The following is a 23,404-nucleotide window of genomic DNA, read 5'->3' as shown; positions in this document are numbered from 1 at the left end:
CACAAAGGTTTGACAAACGAAAGCCTTGTGAGTCCACTCTGGAGGAAAAAAGCTCTGGTGCTCCTATTTCAGCACAGAGAAATAAGTCAGAGGAGATCCTGTTCAGACAGCAGGATTTGGAGTCTTATTTCCTGATATTTGGACATCAACCCGAACACACCACTTACTCTGCTTTACAACGTGTGTGTTTTATCTCCACAAATAACACAAGCCTGGAGGAGTTTTGCTGTGAGGTGGAGTTGCTAATGCTAACAGTTAGCTTCTACTAGCTGAGACGCTCTCTGCTGTTTCCTGGAAGCTAAAACAACAACAACCATCCCCGTCATGAGTCAAGATGGGTGAGTCCATGAATGTTAAGTTACAGTGTGACGTAGATCTGTCAGACTTTTTTAATCCTAGAGTTTCACTGTCTATTTTCCATCAGAAGCTAATGCAGGAGATAGGTGTAGGAGACTATTTTCATGTTCAACTTGCATGAAAAACTCAAAGTGACTGATTATTTTTGAAAATAATAAGTAAAAATGATTTTTCTGTGAAGTTTCTCTTTAGCTGATTTAACCTATAGACTTAATGTGAAATCAAAATTCAAGTAAAGGACAAGATATCTTTTAACACCAGTTTAGTGTGTGTGTGTGTGTGTGTGTGTGTGTGTGTGTGTGTGTGTGTGTGTGTGTGTGTGTGTGTGTGTGTGTGTGTGTGTGTGCGCGCGTCCGTGCGCGCGTGCGTGCGTGCGTGCATGCGTGTACATAAGTGTGTGTGCCCGTGAGCGTGGTCATACCTGGGGAGGAGGCTGATCGATGGCAGACACAACTTCACCTACGTTGCTCCCTGGACACTCAAACTCCATGTGGATATTCTCCTGCACCAGATCACGCACACGCACGCACGCACGCACACACACACACACACACACACACACACACACACACACACACACACACACACACACACACACACACACACGTGGAGCTGTTAAATCATAACATGTAGCTTCTGAAAATCCAAGCCTCTATAAAGAAGGATGCTTTATAACATAAAGAACATGAGCATTACTTGTTGGATAAGAGGAGATGGTTTGAATGTAAAGTGGCTATTATGCTTTATTCTCTATTTTGGTTTTAAGTTGTGTTGAATGTAGCGGTGTTAATTATTTACTCAATGCAAACTGACACATGATCATCTTATGTTAAATAAGTACTGATGGCAAGAAGAGGTTGTAAACTTGGCATGAGTCCAGTGAGTCCTGCCTCTAACTCTGAGCCAATGATTCTTGTGTGTGCTGGCTCCATGTTGTAGAAACACTAGACCCTGATGCACCGCTGCAACAATAATAAACCACAGCAACCTCAGAACAAAGATGAGCCTATCACTACTGATTGGGAGCCAGCGTGTTACATATCATCCTTGTTCTGGCTGACTCTTTGTGCTGGGATGGGACTTTACTGGAGGTCACCTTTCTGCAGTGGGGGACCTAAAGTTACAGGTGCATCAGAAGATCAGTTTAGTATTTTAAAAAAAAAAGATTTTTCATTTAATATCAGACTCTGATGAAACATTGTCCCCTGCCATGATGCTAACGTGTAAAAACATGCGTTATGTTTAGTTTCTGAGGCAACGGCCCTGTGCTTAATTAGACGATGGGAGGTTCTACGACCAGAAACTTTTATTTTTTTAAGACATTATATTTTTCATTAATCCAGCCGTAGAATCCAGATCTTTTTTTCCCAGGGGACCTTTCATTATGTTTCACACAGAGGAAATATACCTCTGAGCAGTACCTTTAACATGTTTGCATACAAGTTCCACCTTTATTTTTTGTCTCGTTGCCTTTAATTTGATCATTGAATTTGTATTCATCTGTTTTCTTTTCAGTCCAGCGCACACATTCCTGTTGTACTTCCTATTACTTTGTATCTGACGCTTTCCCTGATGTCTGTGGAAAGTTGTGCATCTCGCACTTTCACTGCAACGGTGAGCGAGGGTGTGGGTGGGTACCTGTGCGTATCTTTCCAGCGTGTGTGTGAAGGTGTGTGAGTGGTAATGCTCCAGCAGCCGCTCTTGCAGATAGTTGTGGCAGAGCTCAGACCAGCTGGCTCCCCGCTCCTCTGCTGAGTGTCTGGGGTTTCTCAGACCTGGAGTGTCCACCACCGTCACAGAGGCCAGCGCCAGCTGCTCACAGCTCAGAGCTCTGCTCACAAAACACATCCATGGTCATTAGTACAAGTTAAACTCAGCTGCTTCTTAACTGTAAGGGAATTAACCGACACAAGCATTGCGCTCATGCCATAAGTACATTAAAGTGTGAATTATGGCTTTCAGAAGCTAAAACTTTTAGATTATTAAATAAATACCTTTGGTAATCAGTAGCTAATTAGAGCATTTTGACACAATGTGCTTTTCTGAAAATATATCAGCAGATATTTTGTGTACATTAAATATGATATAAGTATCTGACTACCACATTTGGGTCACAGGCATGGACGTAATTTTCACTTTAGAAGTGGGGGGGGGGGGGGAGGGGATCTTTACAGTATGTTCTAATGGGAAACAGGCTTCAACACAAATGGTTGTTTTCTGCTTGGTCCTAGAGCTCAACCAGTGTCAATTTAAAATAGCGTAATATTGTTTTCGGATGGTAAAAAGTGCAGGGGTCAAAGCTTGACTTTGGAAAAAGTGGGGGGGACATGCCCCCCCCCCCCCCCCCCCAAAAAAAAAATTACGTCCATGGTCACAGGGAGAGATCCCTGTCATTGCTGCTGTTTAACAGGAGATGTTTCTGGGGTTAATTCAGCAAAAGACCCATCAGTGGTGAAGTTTTAGTAAGCCCGTGTTTGGCGTGCTCTATTGCTGTATCCTGTAGCCACTACCCGGCTCAGGGAAGAGCTGCTGTAGAGAGGTTCTGAGTTACAGCTGAGTAAATGTGGTCTTGAATGGAGCCGTTCCCATACCTGTTGATGAGTGAGACTATGGCGGTGAAAAGCTCTTCGTAGAGTCCGGCAGCCATTCCGCTGACACACTGGGCAGCTGTTAAACGGGGACCTGCACACAAGTCAGATGTGAGGTTTTGTTCCCAGATGAGTGTAAACGTGGGATTTCATCAACACGGCAGTGTCACGCTAACACATCACAATGTTCAGATCTCTGTCATGGCTTCACTCCTATAAAGTCATCCTTCTGACACCATCACCATCACCGTGCAGTTTACATCAGAAGAGGTTCATTAGGAGCCATAATGGCCTCATGGTTTTTGATTCAACTTTTCTGTACTTGTGAACAATGATGGGCATCTTATGTTAAAAAAGTAATTATTATAGTTACAAATTACTTTTTCCAAAAACTAATTGAGTTAGTAACTCAGTTACCACATTGTTAAAGTAATTAGTTACAAAGCTAAGTAGTTGTGATGTTACTTTTATGTGCTATAACACAGTTCCATTCTATAATATCTACAACATTAATGTTTTTATAACTGAATGATTCTTACTTTCTAGAAGGACAATTCAAATATCTGAATCATTCAGTAAGAACATACTATGTATATCTTAATATCTACTAGGAACAAAATAATTATAGATACCTGGAACACATATACAGTCTGTCTAATAACTGTTAAAAAGGCCACCTTAGGTTTTTAGGGATTCTGAGAAATCTCAAACTTTATTCCTACTAGTGGCGTTGTTATTATGGATATCCTTAATTATAATTTCTATAGTACCAACATAGCTGCAGATGTCTTGTAGTTTTTACTAATAAAAATAAAATTAGTACTAGAATAAATTAAATTATTACTATATAAGTAGGAATTACAGAGAGGTCCAATTGTTGATTAAATGTTAAAATGGCTTGCCATATACTTGGTATCCTCTAGTTGAGTCAGTCCTGTTTTCACTCCTCATCTTTTTGGAGCACTGCTAGTTGTTCTTTCCTTTTCTTTTACAGATTTGTCCCCACCAAGATTTACAGATCCCATCATGTCAATGTAATAATTGTCTCAGGCATTTTGTGTGCACCACCTCCCTCCCTCAGTAGTGTGTGTGGCGCCTCACGCACACATAGGCCTGCCTCCAATCTGCAAACAAACACCCTGCTGTGTTTAGTGTTGTGTGTTCATTTTTGCCATTTGTAGCACCAGCTTGGGTAGGATGAAAGTTTGTCACTCACCCCATCTCCTCCAAGAAGCCCACTCTGATCGGCTCTAAGAGCCATTTTTGGCTAGCCTGACAAGCCATCCTATAAATGTAAATATAAGCTAAGACATGCTAAGCTAAATTATTTTGCTTTGGGAAATGATGGTCTACATTCCAGGCTAGTTTTGTGCACGACTGATAAATCACTAGTGTGGCCGTCTGTGCTGCGTTTCACTGCAGTAACGCGCCACTTTACATGCCCAGTGTCGATAAGACCGTTGCCACGATGGGAAAAGTAATTAATTAGATTGCTCCATTACCTAAAATACAATGCCATTGGTAACACTGTTATACTTAATCGCTGTTACTCCCAACACTGTCTGTGAACAATGGCATCATTATGAAAAATCACTACACTTTAACCAGGTCACATGAGAACCTTTGCTTTCTTTACATTTGGTTGTTGTGTGTTAAATAAGTTGTAAATGAGACCGGATCAGTGGTGAATTTAGGCTACTTTTAGGGTCAGAGTGAATGAATTACCTTTATATCCACACACTTTTCATTTTGAGTCATAAAACCTTCTCAGCTAAGAAAAATGTGTCAAGAAACATAAGAAGCACAGTTTACTTTCTACTAAATATTCTGGTTTGGCAGTATGGATGACTGAACCTTGAACAGCATACTTTTCACAATGTCCAACCAAAGACACTGAGACTGTAAATATGTAAGAACATAAGTAAACGGTTATACCTATAGACCTAGATCACAAGGTAAAAAACAAGGAAGACAGAAACAGCGGCATAAAAAGAAGCCAGCGAGGTAGGAGACTGTGAAAAGGAGATCACGCAGGGATCTGCTGGGAGTGCTGTCATTTAGAGATATGGAAAAAGTAAACCAACTTGCATTTTCTGGCAATATTAGTCTTTTATGGACAAGTTGGACAACCAATTAGAGTTTGAAATTTTTGATTTGCTGTCTTAACATCTTGGGAGTTTTTGAGATACGGATGTAACAGATGTATTTTGTTTGAGGATTAAAAAAAGTGAAAGTAAACATTTTTATTCAGATTTTTAGGGTTTCACCAAGAGAAAATCTGCATACAGTCTGGGATTGAAGTGCTTGTCTTACAGTTAAAAGCAATAATAATGTGTGGGCTATCGTGATAAAAAGTAACAGTTTGTGTCCAAATGGATTAATGAAACTGAACATCTGGTTTGATGTGGTTTGCTTCTGATTTTTTACTGTTATCTATCCATCCTATTTGCTTTAGAGAGTTTAGATATGGACACAGTCTCTTGGGACAGCTAATGAGTGATTATCGGACCTTTTGGTTTAGTTTTGCTCTCTGTCTGGACCTTCCCGTGTTTATTCTGATGTTGAGTCTGACCTTCTTCTGGCTCGTTTTTCTCTCTGCTGCCCCCGGTGGCTCTCTGCAGCAGCTGTCTCAGGTGATGTTTGAACACAGCCGTGTGAAACTCCTCTCCCTCACACCCAAGCACGCTGCTGGCCATCTGAGCACTGTCAAAGTTCACAAACTGCCTCCTGCCCACTGTGAAGACATAAACAGAGAGAGTAAAACAGTTACAGCAGAAATAACCTTAACCCTTCTCCCCACTTGTGGCTCCAGAGCTGCAGGTGGCAGACCTCTGACTTAGGAGAAATAAAAAAAAAAAGAAGAGAAAAACAAACAAGCTGCTAGCAATAGTTTAGCAGCACAGCTAGCCGCTAACGTAGGAAGTTAAAAGAGGTTAGCCTTTTGAAACTCCAATGATTCAAGGCAGCAGCAACAAAATAAATCAAGTAATTCATTATGTGGGAACTATGTTCACAGATTTGATTCAAAGGACTAGATGTCACAATCCCCACTTGCATACATAAGACCTGCAGCTTTGATTCTGTGGGACAATCAGCTGAATGATGGCATCTCTCTGGGTTCTCAAGTGGACGCCCTCCTTTCTCAACGTTGTGCTGCTAGGCTCACGGCGTCTCCGGAGGGTTCATCAATGACTCCCAGTGTCCCAGGCACACCCCTAAGACACCATCAACCCAGCCAGTTCTTTCTTTTCAGCCAAAGCCACCAGCTGCCCCTTTCAGCTTCTCTGGAGACATCATTGCCCCCGATAACCCTGGCCCCACACAACAAGCTCGCCTTGATGTTGCAAAGGTTACAAATCTGCATCCCACCTCCACAGGTCAAACCTTTGTCTTCCAGCCATGTTGTTGTGCTTCAGCTGAAAGTTCAGTGCATCTCAATTTCTTGCACTCGTAGGCCTCCTCAACTGCATCCTCCCAAGGTACGGTGAGCTAGAAGATGTAAACAGTCTTAAGAGCTGCTGACCACAGCACAATATCAGGTCTTAGGCTGGTAGATGCAATCTTAGGTGGAAAGCAAAACCTTTGGCCCAGATCCACCAGCAGTTTCCAGTCATGTGCACCATCCAGCTGCCCAGAGCTCCTACCTAGTAACTCTTCTTCCTGTTTAAATACTGCTGGTGGTCGCCGAGATAACGGTGGGGGTAGGGCATTGATTTTCTCCTTTTGCCTCTCCAGGACTCCTGCAAAGCACTAACACTTGATTGATTATTACTGTAAAGTTTAATTTAGCATCAGTGCAGTTATTTGGAACACTCATTTAGTGTTGGCTATCAAACATGAATTTTCCAATCATGCACCAACCAGACTGAAAGTTTGTTTACTGAGGTGCATTCAGACTGACTCCATTTAATCCTTTCTTTTGATATTTGAATGTCTGTTTATTTTATGTTAGTTTCATACTAAAGTGGAGGTGAGGCGAACAGTTCCTTAAAATATAATAATAATGCATTGAACTTATATAGCGCTTTTCTAGACACCCAAAGACATTTTCACACACTCTCACATTCACACACTGCTAGTGATTGTAAGCTGCTTGTAGCCACAGCCGCCCAGGGGAGGTCTGACAGAGGCGAGGCTGCCATTTGGCGCCGTCGGCCCCTCTGACCACCACTAACACAGGCAAGTCGGGTGAAGTGTCTTGCCCAAGGACACAACAGCAGTATATCCCAGCGATGATGTTTTTGCTCCTGTTTAGGTCATTTATATTTGCACATAAAGTAAACATTTAATACTGTGAGCTGTTAAACCTGCTGAAGTTGTTCACAATAAGGATTTGATCCTAAACCTTCTGTAGACGAAGATCACGATTAAACCTCTGGAGGCAAGTGCTGCAGATTTGCAAGTTAAAACCTAAAACCTACCTCACCTGGCTACTCCACATACGTGTTTCATGAACATTTTTTAACTCAGAAGTACCCCTGAAGGACTTAGTTGTTTGTCCTTTCATCAAAACGTATTTTGAGCATGAGAGGGTTAAAAACAAAGAGAACGGCAGGCAGCAGCATTCACTCACCTCCGTGTATCTGCCCTCCAGTGACTTCCTTGTTAGCAGCTCTGATTAAAGTTGTGTTTTAAAGGTACATAGAAATCAATGTGAATGTTAGTACTGACGGGTGTTCTCAGAAAGTCAACGTTTTTAATAGCAGCCCATAAAGATGCACTTCCAGACAAACCTCTGGAGTTCTGGTCTGCTTTGAGTGTGCACTTAAGTGGTGCATGATTCATGCACTCCCAACATGATAAAAGTTCCTCAGGCTGCCAGGGTTTGCTATGTGTGTGAAAACCTTTTCACCAAGATGGTCCTCACGCCAGCAGAAATACAGATCTGTGTTCATGGAGGACGGTTATTAGTGATTGATGCTGCTGATGAATCTGTGTTACCTTTACAGGCCCCAGCAGCTCCCAGATGGTAAATACCAGCCAGAACATGCCAGATCGCCTTCTGCTCGCTGGCTGAGAAGCCCAACATTTCCATAGCAGTCAGCAGCTTGGTGAAGGCGACAGACGCTCGTTGCTTCTCCTCAACCTGTAAACACACAGGCAGAAGGATTGGAGGTCTGTCAGGGCTGTCTCTGAAAATCAGCCACCTAATGAGGTGCAGACACAGCTGGATCGTGTCTCATCTCTCAGTCGTATTACGTATTCAGTCAGCAACTTCAAACCTGAAACTACACTTTAACAGCTTTCAGACCACAGAAACTCTCCAATTCGAACATGGGTGTGTACAGGGCAGACATGTTTAGCTTCTACGTAAGTAAAGTTCATTTAGATAACACTTTTCACAGAACTAAAAATCTGAAAAATCAGAAAACAAAAAAAAATTATTTTCCAAAATGAGCCATAAAACAAACAGAAAACAGAAAAAAGTTGTACAGATGAATTAAATACAAACGATTTGAGTAAAGACAATTTTAAATGAAAGGTTGTTGCATAAATAAAGCAAGATGATTCCAAAGTTTAGGTACAACAGTTGGGACTTTTTATCTTATCTTTGAAACTTTTAGAGGAAATCCATATGGACTGAACCTCAACGTAAATCGTTTCCAGCTTACAGCTGCTCCACTCCCCTGAATTTCAATTATTCGTGTCAGCGTTATTTTCTTAACCGTTACGCTGCTGTGTGCCAGCTACGGCTCAGCGCCAGGAGACTCTGGATGACAAGCAAAGACGGGTCGCACACAGTAGGTTAAGAAGTAGATAAATACGTTTCACTGTAATGCTGAGTTGCTGGTAATTGAAAAAAAAAATACCTTGAGAGATTTTTAGAGCAGATTATTTTTTTCTAATTCACCATTAGCATTGTTAGCTCCACATTAGCCTCCAGCCTTCAAGTGATATCAGAGTAAAACTAAAGGATGCTGTGGCTACTTAGGGATACAAGAAATAACTTCTGGGTCACTCCTGTTTATTGGCTTCAGTTGTTTACAAAACACTGCTGCGGTTTGCCGGCCGCTGTTGAATTACAAAAGTCGGCACTGCAGCATCGGCTCTGCACCCCCGGGGGCTCACAGATTGTAAAAGGAGAAAAGCCCCGGCCAGCTGAGAATAAAATCTGTTTCAACATAAACTTCCTTCCAACATGACTGATCCGTTAGACTGTTTTGTGATTATTTCACAGTAGAATTCTTACACATTGCTCCTTCAACAACCACGCTGTCTTCTGCACTTTTGAAAGGTAAAAAACAAATTCTAAGTACTGTCTGTGAAACCAGGCAGCATCGTAGGCACTATACAATACAGACCGTTTACCATTCCACACAGACTGCTGAGACTACCGTACCTTGGTGGGATGAACGATACCAAAAGAGTTGGCTTCAGGAAGCTGGTGGAGCTGCAGTTCGGTCCTGTTGACAGACCAAGGAGAAATAACTGAGGACATGTCTAAAGGTCAGGTATAAAGGACAAATCTGCAGCCTGATTCAGGAGCAGTGACATTTTACTATCTGCTCCATCTCAGCTTTTTGTGACCAGTTAAAATTGTAACCAATGTTTCTGCCTACAGATGGGCTAGTTTGTAGAAGTGACTTCATGATGCCCAACCACCAGGAGCTCTCAGAGGAGACCTCCTCTCACTCCTGTCTACAGGAGGGTGCCTCAGTCACCCTACTCCAGGGATTATACCCTGTTTGCTGTCCTACACCATCAAAATCTTTGAATTGCTTAGACTGATCCCTACCCTAACGCCCCACAAAAAACATCCTTCAGGATCATCCTAAACCCCTCAAGCAAAGGCGTTGTCTCCTGTGTCATGTTGGTGAGTGGCATTAGGATGGAGCAGGAGATATGGGTGGATGGATGAGAGCTTAGGGTGCAGTCTGTTGAGGTGAATCAATTCTTTCATCCCCATTCCAACCCTCACGCAGGATTTCTATAGTGACCAAAATTATTAAATCCAGGATGCACGCAGCAGGATGAGCTTCCAGCAGGCTCAGCCTCACAGATAAAGTAAGGAGCTCCATCCTCCAGGGGAGCTCAGAGTAGAGCTGCTGCTCTGCTACACTAAAAAGCATCATCTTATTGTTGATTAAAGCCCGGTTCATATTTGGCTGATTTCAAAGCCAGAGAGACCACACGGGTGGTGGTAAATAATCACGGATGTGCCGGTTTTGGTCCTACAGAGTGTGGTGTGCAGCAACTAGGCAAAAACCACACACTACACACAAACGGCTTTCACTCCTAAACATTCCCCACTCAGGTAGGAAATCATACAAACTAAACATGATGAAGAAGGAGAGTGCTGTTCGCCTACGTTACCTCACTTTCTGATTGGCTTAACGACACATTCAACAGGCAGCACACACGTTTGTCCCCGAAAATTAGACCAAAACCATCTAGCATGTGTGAAAGCCCAGATTTATAATCAGAGTGGTCCCAACATCCTTTGGAGTGGACCAGAGCACTCATATCACACCACACACAGTAAGATTATCTGATAAGATTATCTTTAGAGCTATCATGGTAATCATATAAGATTGTCAGAAAGGAAGGAGCGAGTCAGAACTTGGTGTGTGAACCGGGCTTTAGCAGACTTTTTTTGTGCTTTTTGCTTATTTTATCATTTAATTTTGCTAAAAGTCACACAACCAGTTCCTGATTGAGTCACACATTTGGATGTTATTTCCAAAGCTGCAGGACCAGTTTTAAATGAAAACTGTAACTTCAGGAATCAATAATGGTGCTTCACAGTTTATGCATTCACACAATCAGTATTAATGACCAATGAACAATAAAAAGGAAGTAAAATCACCTCATTTCTGTGTTGAGTCCTGCCAACATCTGAGAGAAGACCAGGAAGTTGCTTTCTTCATTAGTTTTCTGACACACCTTCCATTTATCCAAGCTCATGGTCTGGTCAAAGGAGACACACAGAGGAAGAGAAGACATGAGACACCTGGATGCAGCTGTTTGCCTGATTACATGAGTGTGCTGGGGGAGCTGCTTGCCTGCAGATGTCCAGCAGCAGCCTGTCCAGCGTGGTTAAAGTCCAGAGAGAAAACCATGGCGAACCGAGATGAGGCGTCGCTGTGCGGTGAGCTCACACAACCAAAAGACCTGAGGATGGTGAACATGGCCTGCACACGCTCCACTGGGGAAAGAAAACATGTTGGTGAGATCCTAATGTAATCTGATTCCATTAGAAAAGGTTTTAGCAGCCACCATAAAGCAGGATGTGTCAGGTTTAAATTATTACTTAATTAAATATCTGACCTAAGTGTGACTTTAATTTAATTGATAACTGAAAGTGTTCGTGCTTTCTACATAGAAACTCGATAAGGGATTCACTATTAAAATTGTAATTTCCCTTTTGGCTCCAATCACAAAGCAAATGTAATTGACACCTGTTAAAAAAGCTCAGCACATTCTGCTGCACTCCCTTTTTGTTAATGTTTGGTTTTTAAGATGAGAAAAACAGTAAAGAAAATAAAAATGACTAAATAAATCACACGAAACAGGAAAAATAAAACTCCAGGAGGAAACGGGGCCACAGATGTGGGAATAATGTTCTCGTGATTCTTGCAGCGGGGAATCGTTAGTGATGGTTTCGACACAGAAGACTCACCGCTGACGCTCTTCCCTGCTGTTCCAGCCTGTCTCAGGAGGGCGTGGGTGAAGGCCTGGCACGCCATGGTCTTTCCAGTCCCACTGCGCCCCAGCACACACACACTGTGGTCCCTCCTGGAACCAACCATGGACAAATACACTCTTTTGACCAGAGCAGCCAGTGCCGGGGGGGCGTCCCACACTGATTCGCCTCGCCGTGACTTTGGGGTCTGCAAACACAGGAAGAGGCTGAGCCCACACCGCCCCGCCGTGAGTGAATCATAACGAACATCAGGGTGACTGGGTTCACCTTGCTGTGGGTCTGCAGGGGGGGCCACAAGCTAACCAGGTTGGGTCCGGCGTGGGTCAGCATCATGTTGGCTTTAGCGCGACTGGTCAGCGTATGCAGGACTCCACATTCGTTGACTCTCTGAAGGTCGCTCAGGTCCTCACACAGGTCCAGCTCTGGTGGGTTACACTAAGGAGGGAAGGGACTCTGACAGCTAGTTACAGGTCATCTACACCTGATGTCCCCACAGCAGGAAGGTCACATGTGACCTTGTGATGTTTACATGTTTTATTGAAGCTTCACACTGCTGCAGTAGGTGACAGGTCTGCTCTAGAGAGCCATGGTGCAGGTGTCTGTGTGTTGTGTTTACAAAGGAAGACGCTGTTCTGAAGCAGATGTAGCCTGTTGCACCAAAACCTAGAGGGTTTTCTGACATTACAAATTAGACCTTTGTTGAAAACGCTATGATGTGACACGACACCACAGATGATTTGGAGAATGTGTCAAAGAAAATTCAGTGAATGAATGAATACAATATTATCAACAAAAACAAAATAATAAAAGCTAATTGGCTAAAAAATATAAAGAAACCCCACAACATGAAAAAATACATGTCACTGAGATGAAAGGAATGATTTACCTTCTCCACCTCGTACTCTGAGACGTCAAGCAGAGATCCGTCCGTCTCCAGGCGGATCCTCGCTCGGCCTTCTGGGAGTTCAGGTGTTCCTTCATCAGGCTTCATGTGGGTAGCTGAACAAATGACCCGTGCAGTCACATGAATCAGTCAAAGTTTAGATTCATATCACACATCCAGCTATGTAAAAGAATGAGGTCAGAGGTCAGGGGTGTGTGGGTCTAAACGGATCAGTGAGGAGCTGGCTGAGTAAAACGAGCACCTGGAACTAAAGTGGAACATGATATGTAGACATGTAGACAACGGGCTAGAAGATTAGCACAGATTGTGTCTGGATTAACAGACACAATCCTAATCCACAGACACAAAACATTTAGAGAGAGAGAAAAAAAAAAGAGAGTCTGTTTCTATGTTTACATCATGAACAGTGCTGTAGTAATCAGATTACGTTTAAGTCAATGCAAACCTGCATTTTGGGCATTTTTAAGTAAAGTTATTTCTTAATTGCTCAAACTTGTCCTTTTACTGTCCTTTTGTTTTTAAATAGAAACATATTTTTTCATTTGTTCAGTCATAAACATCACTTCCTGTTTGTTACACAAATAGATTTAGTTTTATTAGTTCCTCCTGTGTCTTTATGTAAACGACAGAAATGTATCAGACGATGTGTGTGTGTGTGTGCGTGCGTGCATGTCGCGTGCGTGCGTGCGTGCGTGTGTGTGCGTGCGTGTGCGCGTGTGTGTGTGTGTGTTATGATGCTCTCTCTCCACTCACCACGAGTGAATCCATCCTTGTGGACATACCACACAGTCCCAGCTTCATACCAAACATCCTTCACCTAAAGGAACATGAGATAAGCGATGATATCTCCTCTGTTGGTACATTTACTCTCCTAACCTGGAGTGCACCACAGTGATGCAGTCTCCCATTCTGGTGATTTATCAGCTTGTGTTTGGCTGAAGTACCTCAGGATCTCTTTATCATCAAACCACTGGATTTGATAATGATAAATAACCATCGCTTTTATGAGTCATGCATCCATTCACAAACACACACACACGCTGTCTGTGATTGATGAGCTACATCATAGCTACAGCTGCACTGGGGCTCACTGACAGAGGTGGTTCTGTACACTGGTGCCTCTGGTCCCTCTGAACAGTGTCTTGCTCAAGGACACACTGATTGTGACAGGCTGAGCGGGGGCGTGAACCTGCAACCCTCCTGTCACAGGGCGGAGATTAACTCCTCCAACCATGAGAACTCTAACGTTATGTTTAAATGAGATTGGGTGGTTGAATAAACCAGATCCTTTCAGAGACTGCTTGTTTTTCTGCTTCACATGTGACCAGATTAATGAAAAGAGAGCTGAAGCCTTTTGATCCAGTAGATATCACTTCAAATTTAAAAAATGTATTGGGGGAGGGCTTTTAGTTGTTTTTATTGGAAAACAAACATTTAAAAAATTTGTATATTAATTTTTGTTTTTACTGATTGAGACCGACTGACAATTAATCTCAATGTGTACTGTATTTGTATTTGCCAGCTCATAAGCATTAAAGCAACATCTATGTGCTCCACAATGGGATTAGAGCCTCGGGTCTTTTAGAGCATCTATAGTCTGGACAGACCTCATTAGTGTAAAAAGAAAACAGATACAAATTTAAGTCAGACATTTAAATAATAATAATACCTGATGAACAAACTGGACGTGTGACAACAAACCTCCTTCCTGTCCCGTTCAGTTATGGTCGTATCTGCTTGTTTCCCCTCTGGCTCCTGCCTTTCCTCCATCCCGTTCTTCTTCTTCTCTTCCTCCTTCTGTGGCTCAGCTGTCTTCTCCTTTTGCTGCAGCAGCTGCTTTGGTTTTGGCGTCTCCGAGTCTTGTTTGGTTTTCGGTTTGCTGTCAGGTTCTGGAGTCAGTCTTTGGTGCTGAGACGAGGACCTGTCATCCGACTGGGCCGAGCGGCACCTTTTCTGTTTACTGTTGTTGGGTTGTTCAGCCCTCAGAGCCATCTCCGCCTCAAGGATTGGAGGAGTTTGATCCGGGATCAGAAACTGCTGCACCAGGTTGTCACTCAGTCTGTGAGGCTGAAGTAGAAAAAAGCAAGTTGACTGTTACCAAAGGCTAGGGCAAGACAAAAATCTGCCAGAGCCTCTAAATGTCTATTTTCTCATTAACTTACCATTTCTTAAATGAGTGTTCACTTTATATGTTATATTTTAGGCGGACAAAAGAAGGATCAAAGACATTGAAGGCAGTTGAAAAATCATTTTGGTATAGTTTCGTGAAAATGTTCTAAACAGTTCATAAAAAATCTGCTTCATATTTTTACCAACCTTATTGGATCAAATAAAATCTAAAAATATTTGATTTTGGATTTTGTCTGACCTGATTTTGCTCCGTCTTTGATTTTGACTTCATTAACGTTCTCACTTAGGGAGTCCCACACACTGTTGTCCTTTAGATCAGTCTAGGTGCTGTTTTACTAACTCAGCAGCCACATCGTTCGTGCTGCATTGGACAGCTTGCATGAGATGCTGCTCTGTCTCGCTGAACCATGATGCCAGGGCTCAAAATGTGAGTCAGGGAGACGTCCATGAAAGTCGAGCCTTTATTCAAGTGGACCAGTGTCTTTTTAGACTCATGAGTAAATTTTAACCTGCACAAAGATGACTAAAGACTTGTATACAAATTCTAAGTAAAACTTATTTTGATCAAGTTAAAATGTGTCCCTTTGTCCCTGCCTGACTCATGCATTTCTGCATGTAAGACACAATTTACATTTACCTGGGCCACAGTAAGAACATGTAAACAACCTGTAAACGATGCAGCTTGTGCTTCTCAGCTGAACTAGCTTGTGTTTATCTCAACGTTTGCTAGGAGAATAGTCCGACTCGTGTTTTAAAAATCAATTTGATGGATGCTACGAATTTACATTATTCTAGTTGAAACATTAGTAGTTTGACCATCACTGCAATCACCTATTGGACCGACAACCGGATGGTCCAATAGGTGATTTCAGTCTGAAATGTGTTATTGGTGGAGGTTTTTACACAAATGCAAGAGAACAACTTTATTAATTCTTCTCATTTTAATGTTAATGTCCACAAAATATTAATAGCCATATTATGTTGGAATGTTAAGAGGCATGGAAAAAATGTTTAAAGCTAATTAGTTTTCCAAACTTGTTATAACAGCTTTAAAGGCGGTGTATTGAACCCACTTACTGTCTTCCACACCAGAGTTTCACTATTAATTTATGTAAAGAAATGATGGTTTTGTTCAAATCTTAAACTGTCATTCATAATCTGTAATCTCAGATTGTAGCTCCGCGTCTGTAAACTTGACTGATGTTTAGTCGTCGTCTGCATTTGCTGATGCAGATTGGCTGATGACCATCACCCACCTACAGAATGTACTAACTGTGTAATTGTGGTTTTGTGGGATGTAAAATAATGATGCATGGTTTTGGCCTTGGTTAAGGCGTGTGACTCACCGCTCTCTCCTCTTTGATCTCCGGCTCTTTGTGTTTGGTCTCTTTCTCCGAGCTTCTGACGAGCTGCTTGAGGAGACCTCCTGGTAGAGCTGACAGAGGAGGTGGGGAGGCAACGGCAGCCACGGGCTTGTTCTCCTCCTTTATCTGTAGTTGGAGTGATGGATGAGGGGAAACCCATGTCAACAGGAACAAGTCACCACATCACACAAGTTCTACAACACCTCCATGAAGCTGCTCTCCTCAGACGTAACACAGTTCAGTAAAACCGGTGTTTTATCTTTAGGATGGAGGCGATTGTAAATCTGCTTGAATCATCAATGGCTCTGCTTTATCCACTCAGTTTGTTTTGTTTTTAACAAGTATTTTTGTAAAGGTTTTGGGGATTTATTGTTAGCATTTTCTTATATTTGTCCAACATTTCTGCGACGCTAATAAATAAAGTTATTTTAGCTGGTAACCGTGTTTGGTTCACGTTCATGTCCAGCTGTTCTGATTCCTGGGTCAGTTAAACACGGCTGTCATCGAAAATGAAACAAGAGCAGATGTAGAGCGAAGGAAGAGGAGAACAATGAAAGTCTTAACCTGCTTAAATTAGGTTGTTCAGCATTAATCTGGCAAATGGAAAAGAAAACACTGGGTAACTCTATTGCTTGCAGATTTATCACACAAGGTGAAGACCTGCTAAAGTGTAGTAAAAAAAAAATCTGTCCAAAAGTGGTTGGTGTTTTACGGGTTTGGTGGGTCAGGCGTTACACGGTTAATTTGACTGGAATGTTAGGAAATTTCTGCCAAATCTGCACAGAGACACAGCTGATTTAGTCTTGCCCCAAAACCTGGCAGGGGAGGTTTGAACTGGTGTGGTCTCCTCCTGTGCAGGTGTGGTTTTTATCCGGGCAGTCCAACGTCCTCTCACAGAAAAAAAACATGTACATTAGGCTCTTTGGTGTGTGTGTGTGTGTGTGTGTGTGTGTGTGTGTGTGTGTGTGTGTGTGTGTGTGTGTGTGTGTGTGTGTGTGTGTGTGTGCGTGTGCGTGCATGCGTGCGTGTGTGCGTGCGTGCGTATGTGTGTGTGTGTTCACGTATGCACGCAGGTGCATGTGTGAGAAAGTGATGGACTGGTGACTAATCTTGATGTAGTTTTCACACAACTGCTGGAGATGGAGAGCTGTTTATTGTGGCCCCAAACAGAAACAAGCAGGTAAAAGCAATGGCTGGCTGACTGACTAAATGAACGAACGAAGGAATGAATGAATGAATGAATGAATGAATGAATGAATGAATGAATGAGTCAGATCTGACACCTGGGTGCAGCAGAACTGCTACATTTTACTGCTGGCCATATTTATTATAATTAATGACAGAATTTCATGTAAATGAGAAGTGAAATGACAAACTGTCGGCAATGCAAGGGTTTAAAAAACCTAAACTGTATGAAACACTGAGATTTAGAACAATGCTGATGTTTCAAGATAGACACTCAGGTCTTTGCTGCATTCCACCTAGCTGGTAGCTTATCAGCTGTGTTCGACATGATCCAAATTTCTCTGAACAAACGTTTGGACATCTGCAGCAGGCACGATGGGTATAACTCATAACTTTTGCAGAGATACACACTTCAAAGTGGCTGAAATGTCCATTTAAATTATTACACTAATTTGTACAAAGTCCTGTTAGCATGGTGGGGCCAGCTTGTGACTCGTTGATTGTTGAGAATGTCAGATGGCCATGTTCAGAGATGAGCTCCATGAGAGGTGACTCATCCAGCACAGATGCTTCACAGTGAGACACCACAATGACTCAGGGTTAGAACAGATTCACTCATTTAGAGATCAATGCTACTTTCTCTAACACACACACACACACACACAGAGAGATATGGTTTGTGATTAGTGTGTGAGTTAATGCAGCATGCAGTAGCTCTGCACCTCCCTTCTGCTCCCACAGTTTTAAGCGTGAGGACAGGGCCATAGTGGGTGAGGAAAGGGCTCAGTGGTGCTCTGTGAGGAGGGAGGCGTGGAGGTTGTCACAGCGATGTCAGCCAGTGGTGGACGGGGGTGTGTGTGTGCAGTGGGACACAACCTGACAGTGGAGAGAAGTAGGTAGAGAAGAGAAAAGTTACAATGTCTGAAACAGCTGAGCTGATTACATTCATTAGACGTTACAGAGATGGTGCACAACAATGAGTCCACCAAGCTTCATTATGGTTTTAACAAACTATCTTCATCCTCTCTTTAAAAAATGGATATTGTGTAGCGCTGGGCTCCAAAGTGCTTTGTCACCAGAATGGCCACATGTTGCTGTGAAACAACATCCTACTCCTCATCCAGGAGTTGGTGAAGGTCATCCAGGATCTGTCCATCAGGAGCCAAGTTACACACCTGGGACTGAACATCTGGAACAACTGATCGCATCAAGTGTGGCATATCCCCTTAGCGCCTGAACTTGTTTTCAATTATGAAAAAGTTTTTCACCTGTGTATTTTATTTCAGGTACATGGGGTATCTTGGTTGCATTTGAAGCAATTGCAGGTTTGATGCAAAGTAGCAACAACCGGCGTTAAGGGGATAAACGAAGGTGCTGCTCTTTCCCCACCGCTGTTCTGTGTGGACCTGAACCCCCTCAGCTAGATTACATCTAAACATGGCTATGGATACCGGTTCCAGACTGGAGTGGTCATCTCATCTACATGGATGACATCAAGCTTTAAGATCGACTCCCAGACCCACCTCACCAGGATGGGCAGCAAAGATACTGGAATGTCCTTCAGACTGGAAAACTGATCAGACGATATCCAAGGTGATCAAAACTGAGTAGGCTGAACTACCTGAAGGCAACCTTTCAGATGTTCAGGTCAACCTTATAATTGAATGGCAGGTCCTGAAGAGCCAGCTGAATAAGAACAAAGTTAAAGCCATCAACACGTATGCACATGCAAACCATCACATTTGTAGGGCAGCAGTAGTTCAGGAGGTAGAGAAGGTTGTCTAGTAATTGGAAGGTTGCAGGTTCAATCCTGGGCAGAGATATCTGTTGTTGTGTCCTTGAGCAAGTAACTTTTATTTATATAGCACTCATCACAGACTTAGAATCACAAAGTGCTTCACATAGATCGAAGCAAAATAAAAAAGTCATAAAATCATAATGATCTCTAAATAGAAATAGATTAACATCAGATAAAATGTCATATAATTATAAAATTTCACAAACAGATGAAAGAAGATTACAAATTTGAGTTAAAAATAAGAAAATAAAAGCTTTACGTAAAAGCAGCTTTAAATAAAAGGGTCTTTAGCTGTTTTATAAAAGTGTCCAGACTCTCAATGCTACGTAAGGATAAAGAAAGATCATTCCAAAGTCAAGGTGCAACAGGCTGGAAGGAACGATCACCTCGACTTTTATATCTGGCTTTGGGAACTTCTATAAGGTTCTGGTATGTGGACCTGAGGGCTCGGGTTGGAGCATAAGGCTTTAACAGCTCAGTAATATATGGAGGGGTTTGACCATGGAGAGCATTGAAAGTTATAGTCAGGACTCTAAAATGAACTCTAAAGTTAACGGGTAACCAGTGCAGAGACATTAGAATAGGAGTGATGTGTGCTCTTCGGTTTGCTCCAGTTAGGAGCCTCGCAGAGTTCTGGACCATCTGAAGGCGGTCCAGGGCTTTTATGTTAAAAAATGTGAAAGGTGTGTTACAGTAATGTAGACGGGAGGAGATAAAGGCATGGATGACCATTTCAAGTTCATGTTTTGAGACCAACCTTCACAGTTTGGAGATATTTCTTAAGTGATGAAAACTGTTTCAGACCAATGTTTTTGAGTGGCCTAGCCATGAGGGAGATAAAGGGAAGACAAGAAAACTCACGTTACCTTGGCACCAAGAAAGGAGGAAGGTCGAGGACTAATGAGTGTCAGAACCACAATACCACATGGTGACACAACAAAGACACTGGAGAACATCTGTAAGAAACCCCCCAGTGATGAACCGCTAAGTGTTAGGCAGCAGGGTCTACCACACCAGACAGGGCCCAAGATGCAGGCTGAACAAAGATGCTCTTGACACAGTTCATCACATAACAGCGGGACATAAGATACAAGCAGACAATGCCTACATGAAACGCCACAGCCAAGGGGCTGGAATGGTGAGCAAGAACATCTGTGTTGAGTATGAACAGGAGGTTCCAAAGTCTAAGTGGGAGAATCCTCAGCAAGGAAGGACAAGGCAGAGGAGACTTCCAGACTGAGACTGACAGGTTATTGCCAATCAAGCAAACATCACGGTGATCAACAAAGAGCAGAACAAGATCATGGTAACAGATGTTTTATCAGGAAGAAACTTGAGAAATCCCATCAGCTGAAAGACAAAAAAGAGATGTTGTGGAAAGTCAAGGCTGCAGTGGAGCAGCTGGGTATTGGAGCGCTTGAGGTTGCGACCCCCGTACTGGGAGAGGTGGTCCAACAGATCCCAGGAACAACTTCAGACACAGGTTTACTCAAAGTAGAAATCCACCAAATATCAGTTTTGTATCAAAGCAAGACTTAACGATTTGGTCTTCAGGAAGCAGATGATACTAAAAGTGACACCAGAGACACAAATAATGGTCAGTTAAATGTATACGTGTACAGAAGTGGACACAACTGTTGGAACCCTTTGGCCAATGAACGAAAAACCCACAATGGTCACAGAAATAACTTGAATCTGACTAAATTAATAGTAAATAAACATTCTATGAAATGTAACCACTGAAAGTCAGACATTGCTTTTCAACCATGCTTCAATGATATTATTCAAAAAATAAACTCATGGAACAGGCCTGGACAACGATGATGGTACCCCTAACTTTATATGTTGATTCACAACCTTTTGAGGCAATTGCTGCAATCAAACGATTCATGCAACTGTCAATGAGACTTTTGCACCTCTCAGCGGGTATTTTGGCCCACTCCTCATGACCAAACTGCTCCAGTTGTTTAAGGTTTTAAGGGCTCCTTTTCCAGACGGCACATTTCAGCTCCTTCCAAAGATTGTCAATAGGATTGAAGTTGGGACTCATAGAAGGCCAAACATAACAGAACCTCCTCCATGTTTGACTGTAAGGACAGTGTTCTTTTCTTGATATGCTTCATTTTTCCATGTGTGAACATCGAGCTGATGTACCTCGTCTCATCTGTCCATATAACCTTCTCCCAGAAGCTTTGCAACTTGTCAACATGTAGTTTGACATATTGCAGGCTGGCTTTTTTATGATTTGTGCTCAACCATGGTGTCCTCCTTGGTTGTCTCCTATGTAGTCCACTTTGGCACAAACAACGACGGATGGTGCAATCTGACGCTGATGTAATCCTTGAGCTTGATGTTCACCTTGGATCTATTTAGACATTTTTTTGGGCTCTTTTGTTACCATTTAGATTATCCATTTCTTTGATTTGTCATAAATTTTCCTCCTGTGGGCACATCCAGGGAGGTAATCTAAAGTCCCATGGATCTTAAATTTATGAAAAGCATGTGAAACTGTAGTCAAAGGAACATCAAGCTGCTTGGAGATAGTCTTACAGCACTTTAACATGCTTTTCTATCACTTTCTTTCTAATCTCCTGAGAAAACTCTTTCCTTTGCTTCCTCTGGTCCATGCTGAGTGTGGTACACACCATGTCACCAAACAACACAGTAACTACCTGGAGCCCTATACATATAGGCCCACTGACTGATTACAAGATTGTAGACACCTGATATGTTAATTAGCAGACACACCTTGAACTAAGAAGTCCCTTTGGTCACATTATTTTCAGTCTTTTTTTAGGGGTACCAGGTCTGTTCCATGAGTTTATTATTATTTTTTTAATAACTCTTTTGAAGAATGTTTGAAAAGCAATGTCTGACTGTGATTGGATAAATTTCATAGAATTTTTTATTTATTATTACTTTAGACAGACTCAAGTTATTTCTGTGACCATTGTGGGTTTTTCTTTCATTGACTGAAAGTTACCAATAATTTTGTCCACATCTGTAAGATGTGGGATTAAAACAATGGCTTTTATTTCAATTAACATCTCATGCTGATTATCTCTAAACTCAACGTACATCTTTATAGGTCTAAGTTTAGTCTGAGGTCTAAAAGTAGAATTTCTAGTTCTCACTAATCAAGACTTCCTGTCCTATTCCCTCAATCTATAACAATCTATTAAACTAATTTGTGCATCTCACTGTTAGACCTTGGTGTTTCTCACCAAACAAGTCACATTTTATCAGTGTTGTTTATTCAAATCCTCTCAAGTTTCCATCTTGTAGTTTTATCTTTCTGATCTAATTCTGGGACGTGAGATGGACATCAAACCACTGGCATATACAGGCATGTGTGATCAATTTATCCAATCACAAAAACAATGAAGGTAACCAAGACTAGGACAAGCGTCCACTACCTTTAAAAAATCTCTGTGTTCACATCTTTAGAGAAGGTTTTGTCAGTGAACAGGTCTACAATAATTTTACATCTCAGCTGAGATAGTGACACTGGGGTTAATCTGTCAATCACATAAATGAACAAGCACGGCTGTAAGGACTAAAAGAAAAGTCCTGTATCTGATCATCAGATATAAAAAAATAAATAAAAAATCCAAAACAGAGGGCTGATTCATTCAAAGGAGACTGAACTGGTGTTACGACCTGCCTGAGGCCAATATCACATCTCAGTCACCATCAGCCCCAAATAACCATGTAGAAATTAACCCTAGAGAGTGTCTTTACCTTTAAACGTGTGTGTAGACGAGACAGAACACAAACACGGAAAACCTTCCTGAAGAATCGCCTCGGAGATCCAGAAGCCTGGTGGCAAATCCTGCTAGGGCCTAGAAAGGGTCCCACCGTCACACAACTACACCACACACTCCCCCTGGGTACAACTGACGGAAGGGGAATGGAGCAATCAGTCAGAAATAGACACACACACACACACACAGTCAGATAAGCAGCATGGCCGAGCTGACAGACGACCCCTCTATAAATATCTGAGGGTGGAGGGATAAGACACAACCCTGTTTGGAGAACAGAAAGAGACGTTACACCGAACCTTTACTGTGGTTCATAAAACCCTGCTGTTGTTTTTATTTGCTTTAGTTCACAATCCAAGTTTCACCAAATGCCATCACCGTAAACAGGCAGCAGACTCACGTTTAAGTAGCTGAAGAAAAAATAACCTGTTAATCCTACAAACTCTTACTTTATTTTATAAACTAGAAAAATAAACAGTCAACCAATAAAAATTCCTAAAATAAACTCGATTCCATTAAACCAAAGAGCTTTGAATGTTGGTTTTAGGACTGCTAATGTGACTCCTGTAGTCAGGAGAAACATTAAAGATCTCTGATTGTGAGCGAGGCCTCAGCAGGACCGCTGGCAAAGAGCAGACCTGGCTCCTGGAGCCTTCGGAGAGCCGGCTGT

The 23,404-nt window shown here is 42.2% G+C and overlaps 1 protein-coding gene across 4 annotated transcripts in view; it reads right to left on the bottom strand.

Annotated features, from left to right (window-relative positions):
- Positions 1 to 22,849, bottom strand: part of LOC107396328 (unconventional myosin-XVIIIb) — a 60,102-nt gene extending 37,253 nt beyond the window's left edge. For all 4 annotated transcript variants that reach the window (XM_070552204.1, XM_070552205.1, XM_070552206.1 and 1 more), the window contains exons 1-16: positions 22,712 to 22,849; positions 17,901 to 18,048; positions 15,970 to 16,115; positions 14,195 to 14,560; positions 13,247 to 13,310; positions 12,476 to 12,588; positions 11,857 to 12,024; positions 11,566 to 11,776; positions 10,949 to 11,091; positions 10,753 to 10,853; positions 9,286 to 9,349; positions 7,887 to 8,031; positions 5,518 to 5,679; positions 2,949 to 3,039; positions 1,996 to 2,188; positions 779 to 859 (exon numbers count right to left, since the gene is read on the bottom strand). In XM_070552204.1, coding sequence (XP_070408305.1) covers positions 779 to 859; positions 1,996 to 2,188; positions 2,949 to 3,039; positions 5,518 to 5,679; positions 7,887 to 8,031; positions 9,286 to 9,349; positions 10,753 to 10,853; positions 10,949 to 11,091; positions 11,566 to 11,776; positions 11,857 to 12,024; positions 12,476 to 12,588; positions 13,247 to 13,310; positions 14,195 to 14,560; positions 15,970 to 16,115; positions 17,901 to 17,937 — 2,085 coding nt within the window. In that variant the 5' untranslated portion in view covers positions 17,938 to 18,048; positions 22,712 to 22,849. The remainder of the gene's footprint in view (positions 1 to 778; positions 860 to 1,995; positions 2,189 to 2,948; positions 3,040 to 5,517; positions 5,680 to 7,886; positions 8,032 to 9,285; positions 9,350 to 10,752; positions 10,854 to 10,948; positions 11,092 to 11,565; positions 11,777 to 11,856; positions 12,025 to 12,475; positions 12,589 to 13,246; positions 13,311 to 14,194; positions 14,561 to 15,969; positions 16,116 to 17,900; positions 18,049 to 22,711) is intronic.
- Positions 22,850 to 23,404: the final 555 nt, after the last annotated feature.

This window comes from Nothobranchius furzeri, chromosome 6 (genome assembly GCF_043380555.1).
Source record: "Nothobranchius furzeri strain GRZ-AD chromosome 6, NfurGRZ-RIMD1, whole genome shotgun sequence".
In the NCBI taxonomy this organism is placed as follows: Eukaryota; Metazoa; Chordata; class Actinopteri; order Cyprinodontiformes; family Nothobranchiidae; genus Nothobranchius; species Nothobranchius furzeri.
Note: the sequence above shows the minus strand (reverse complement) of the source record. Positions and strands in the feature narration are given on the sequence as shown.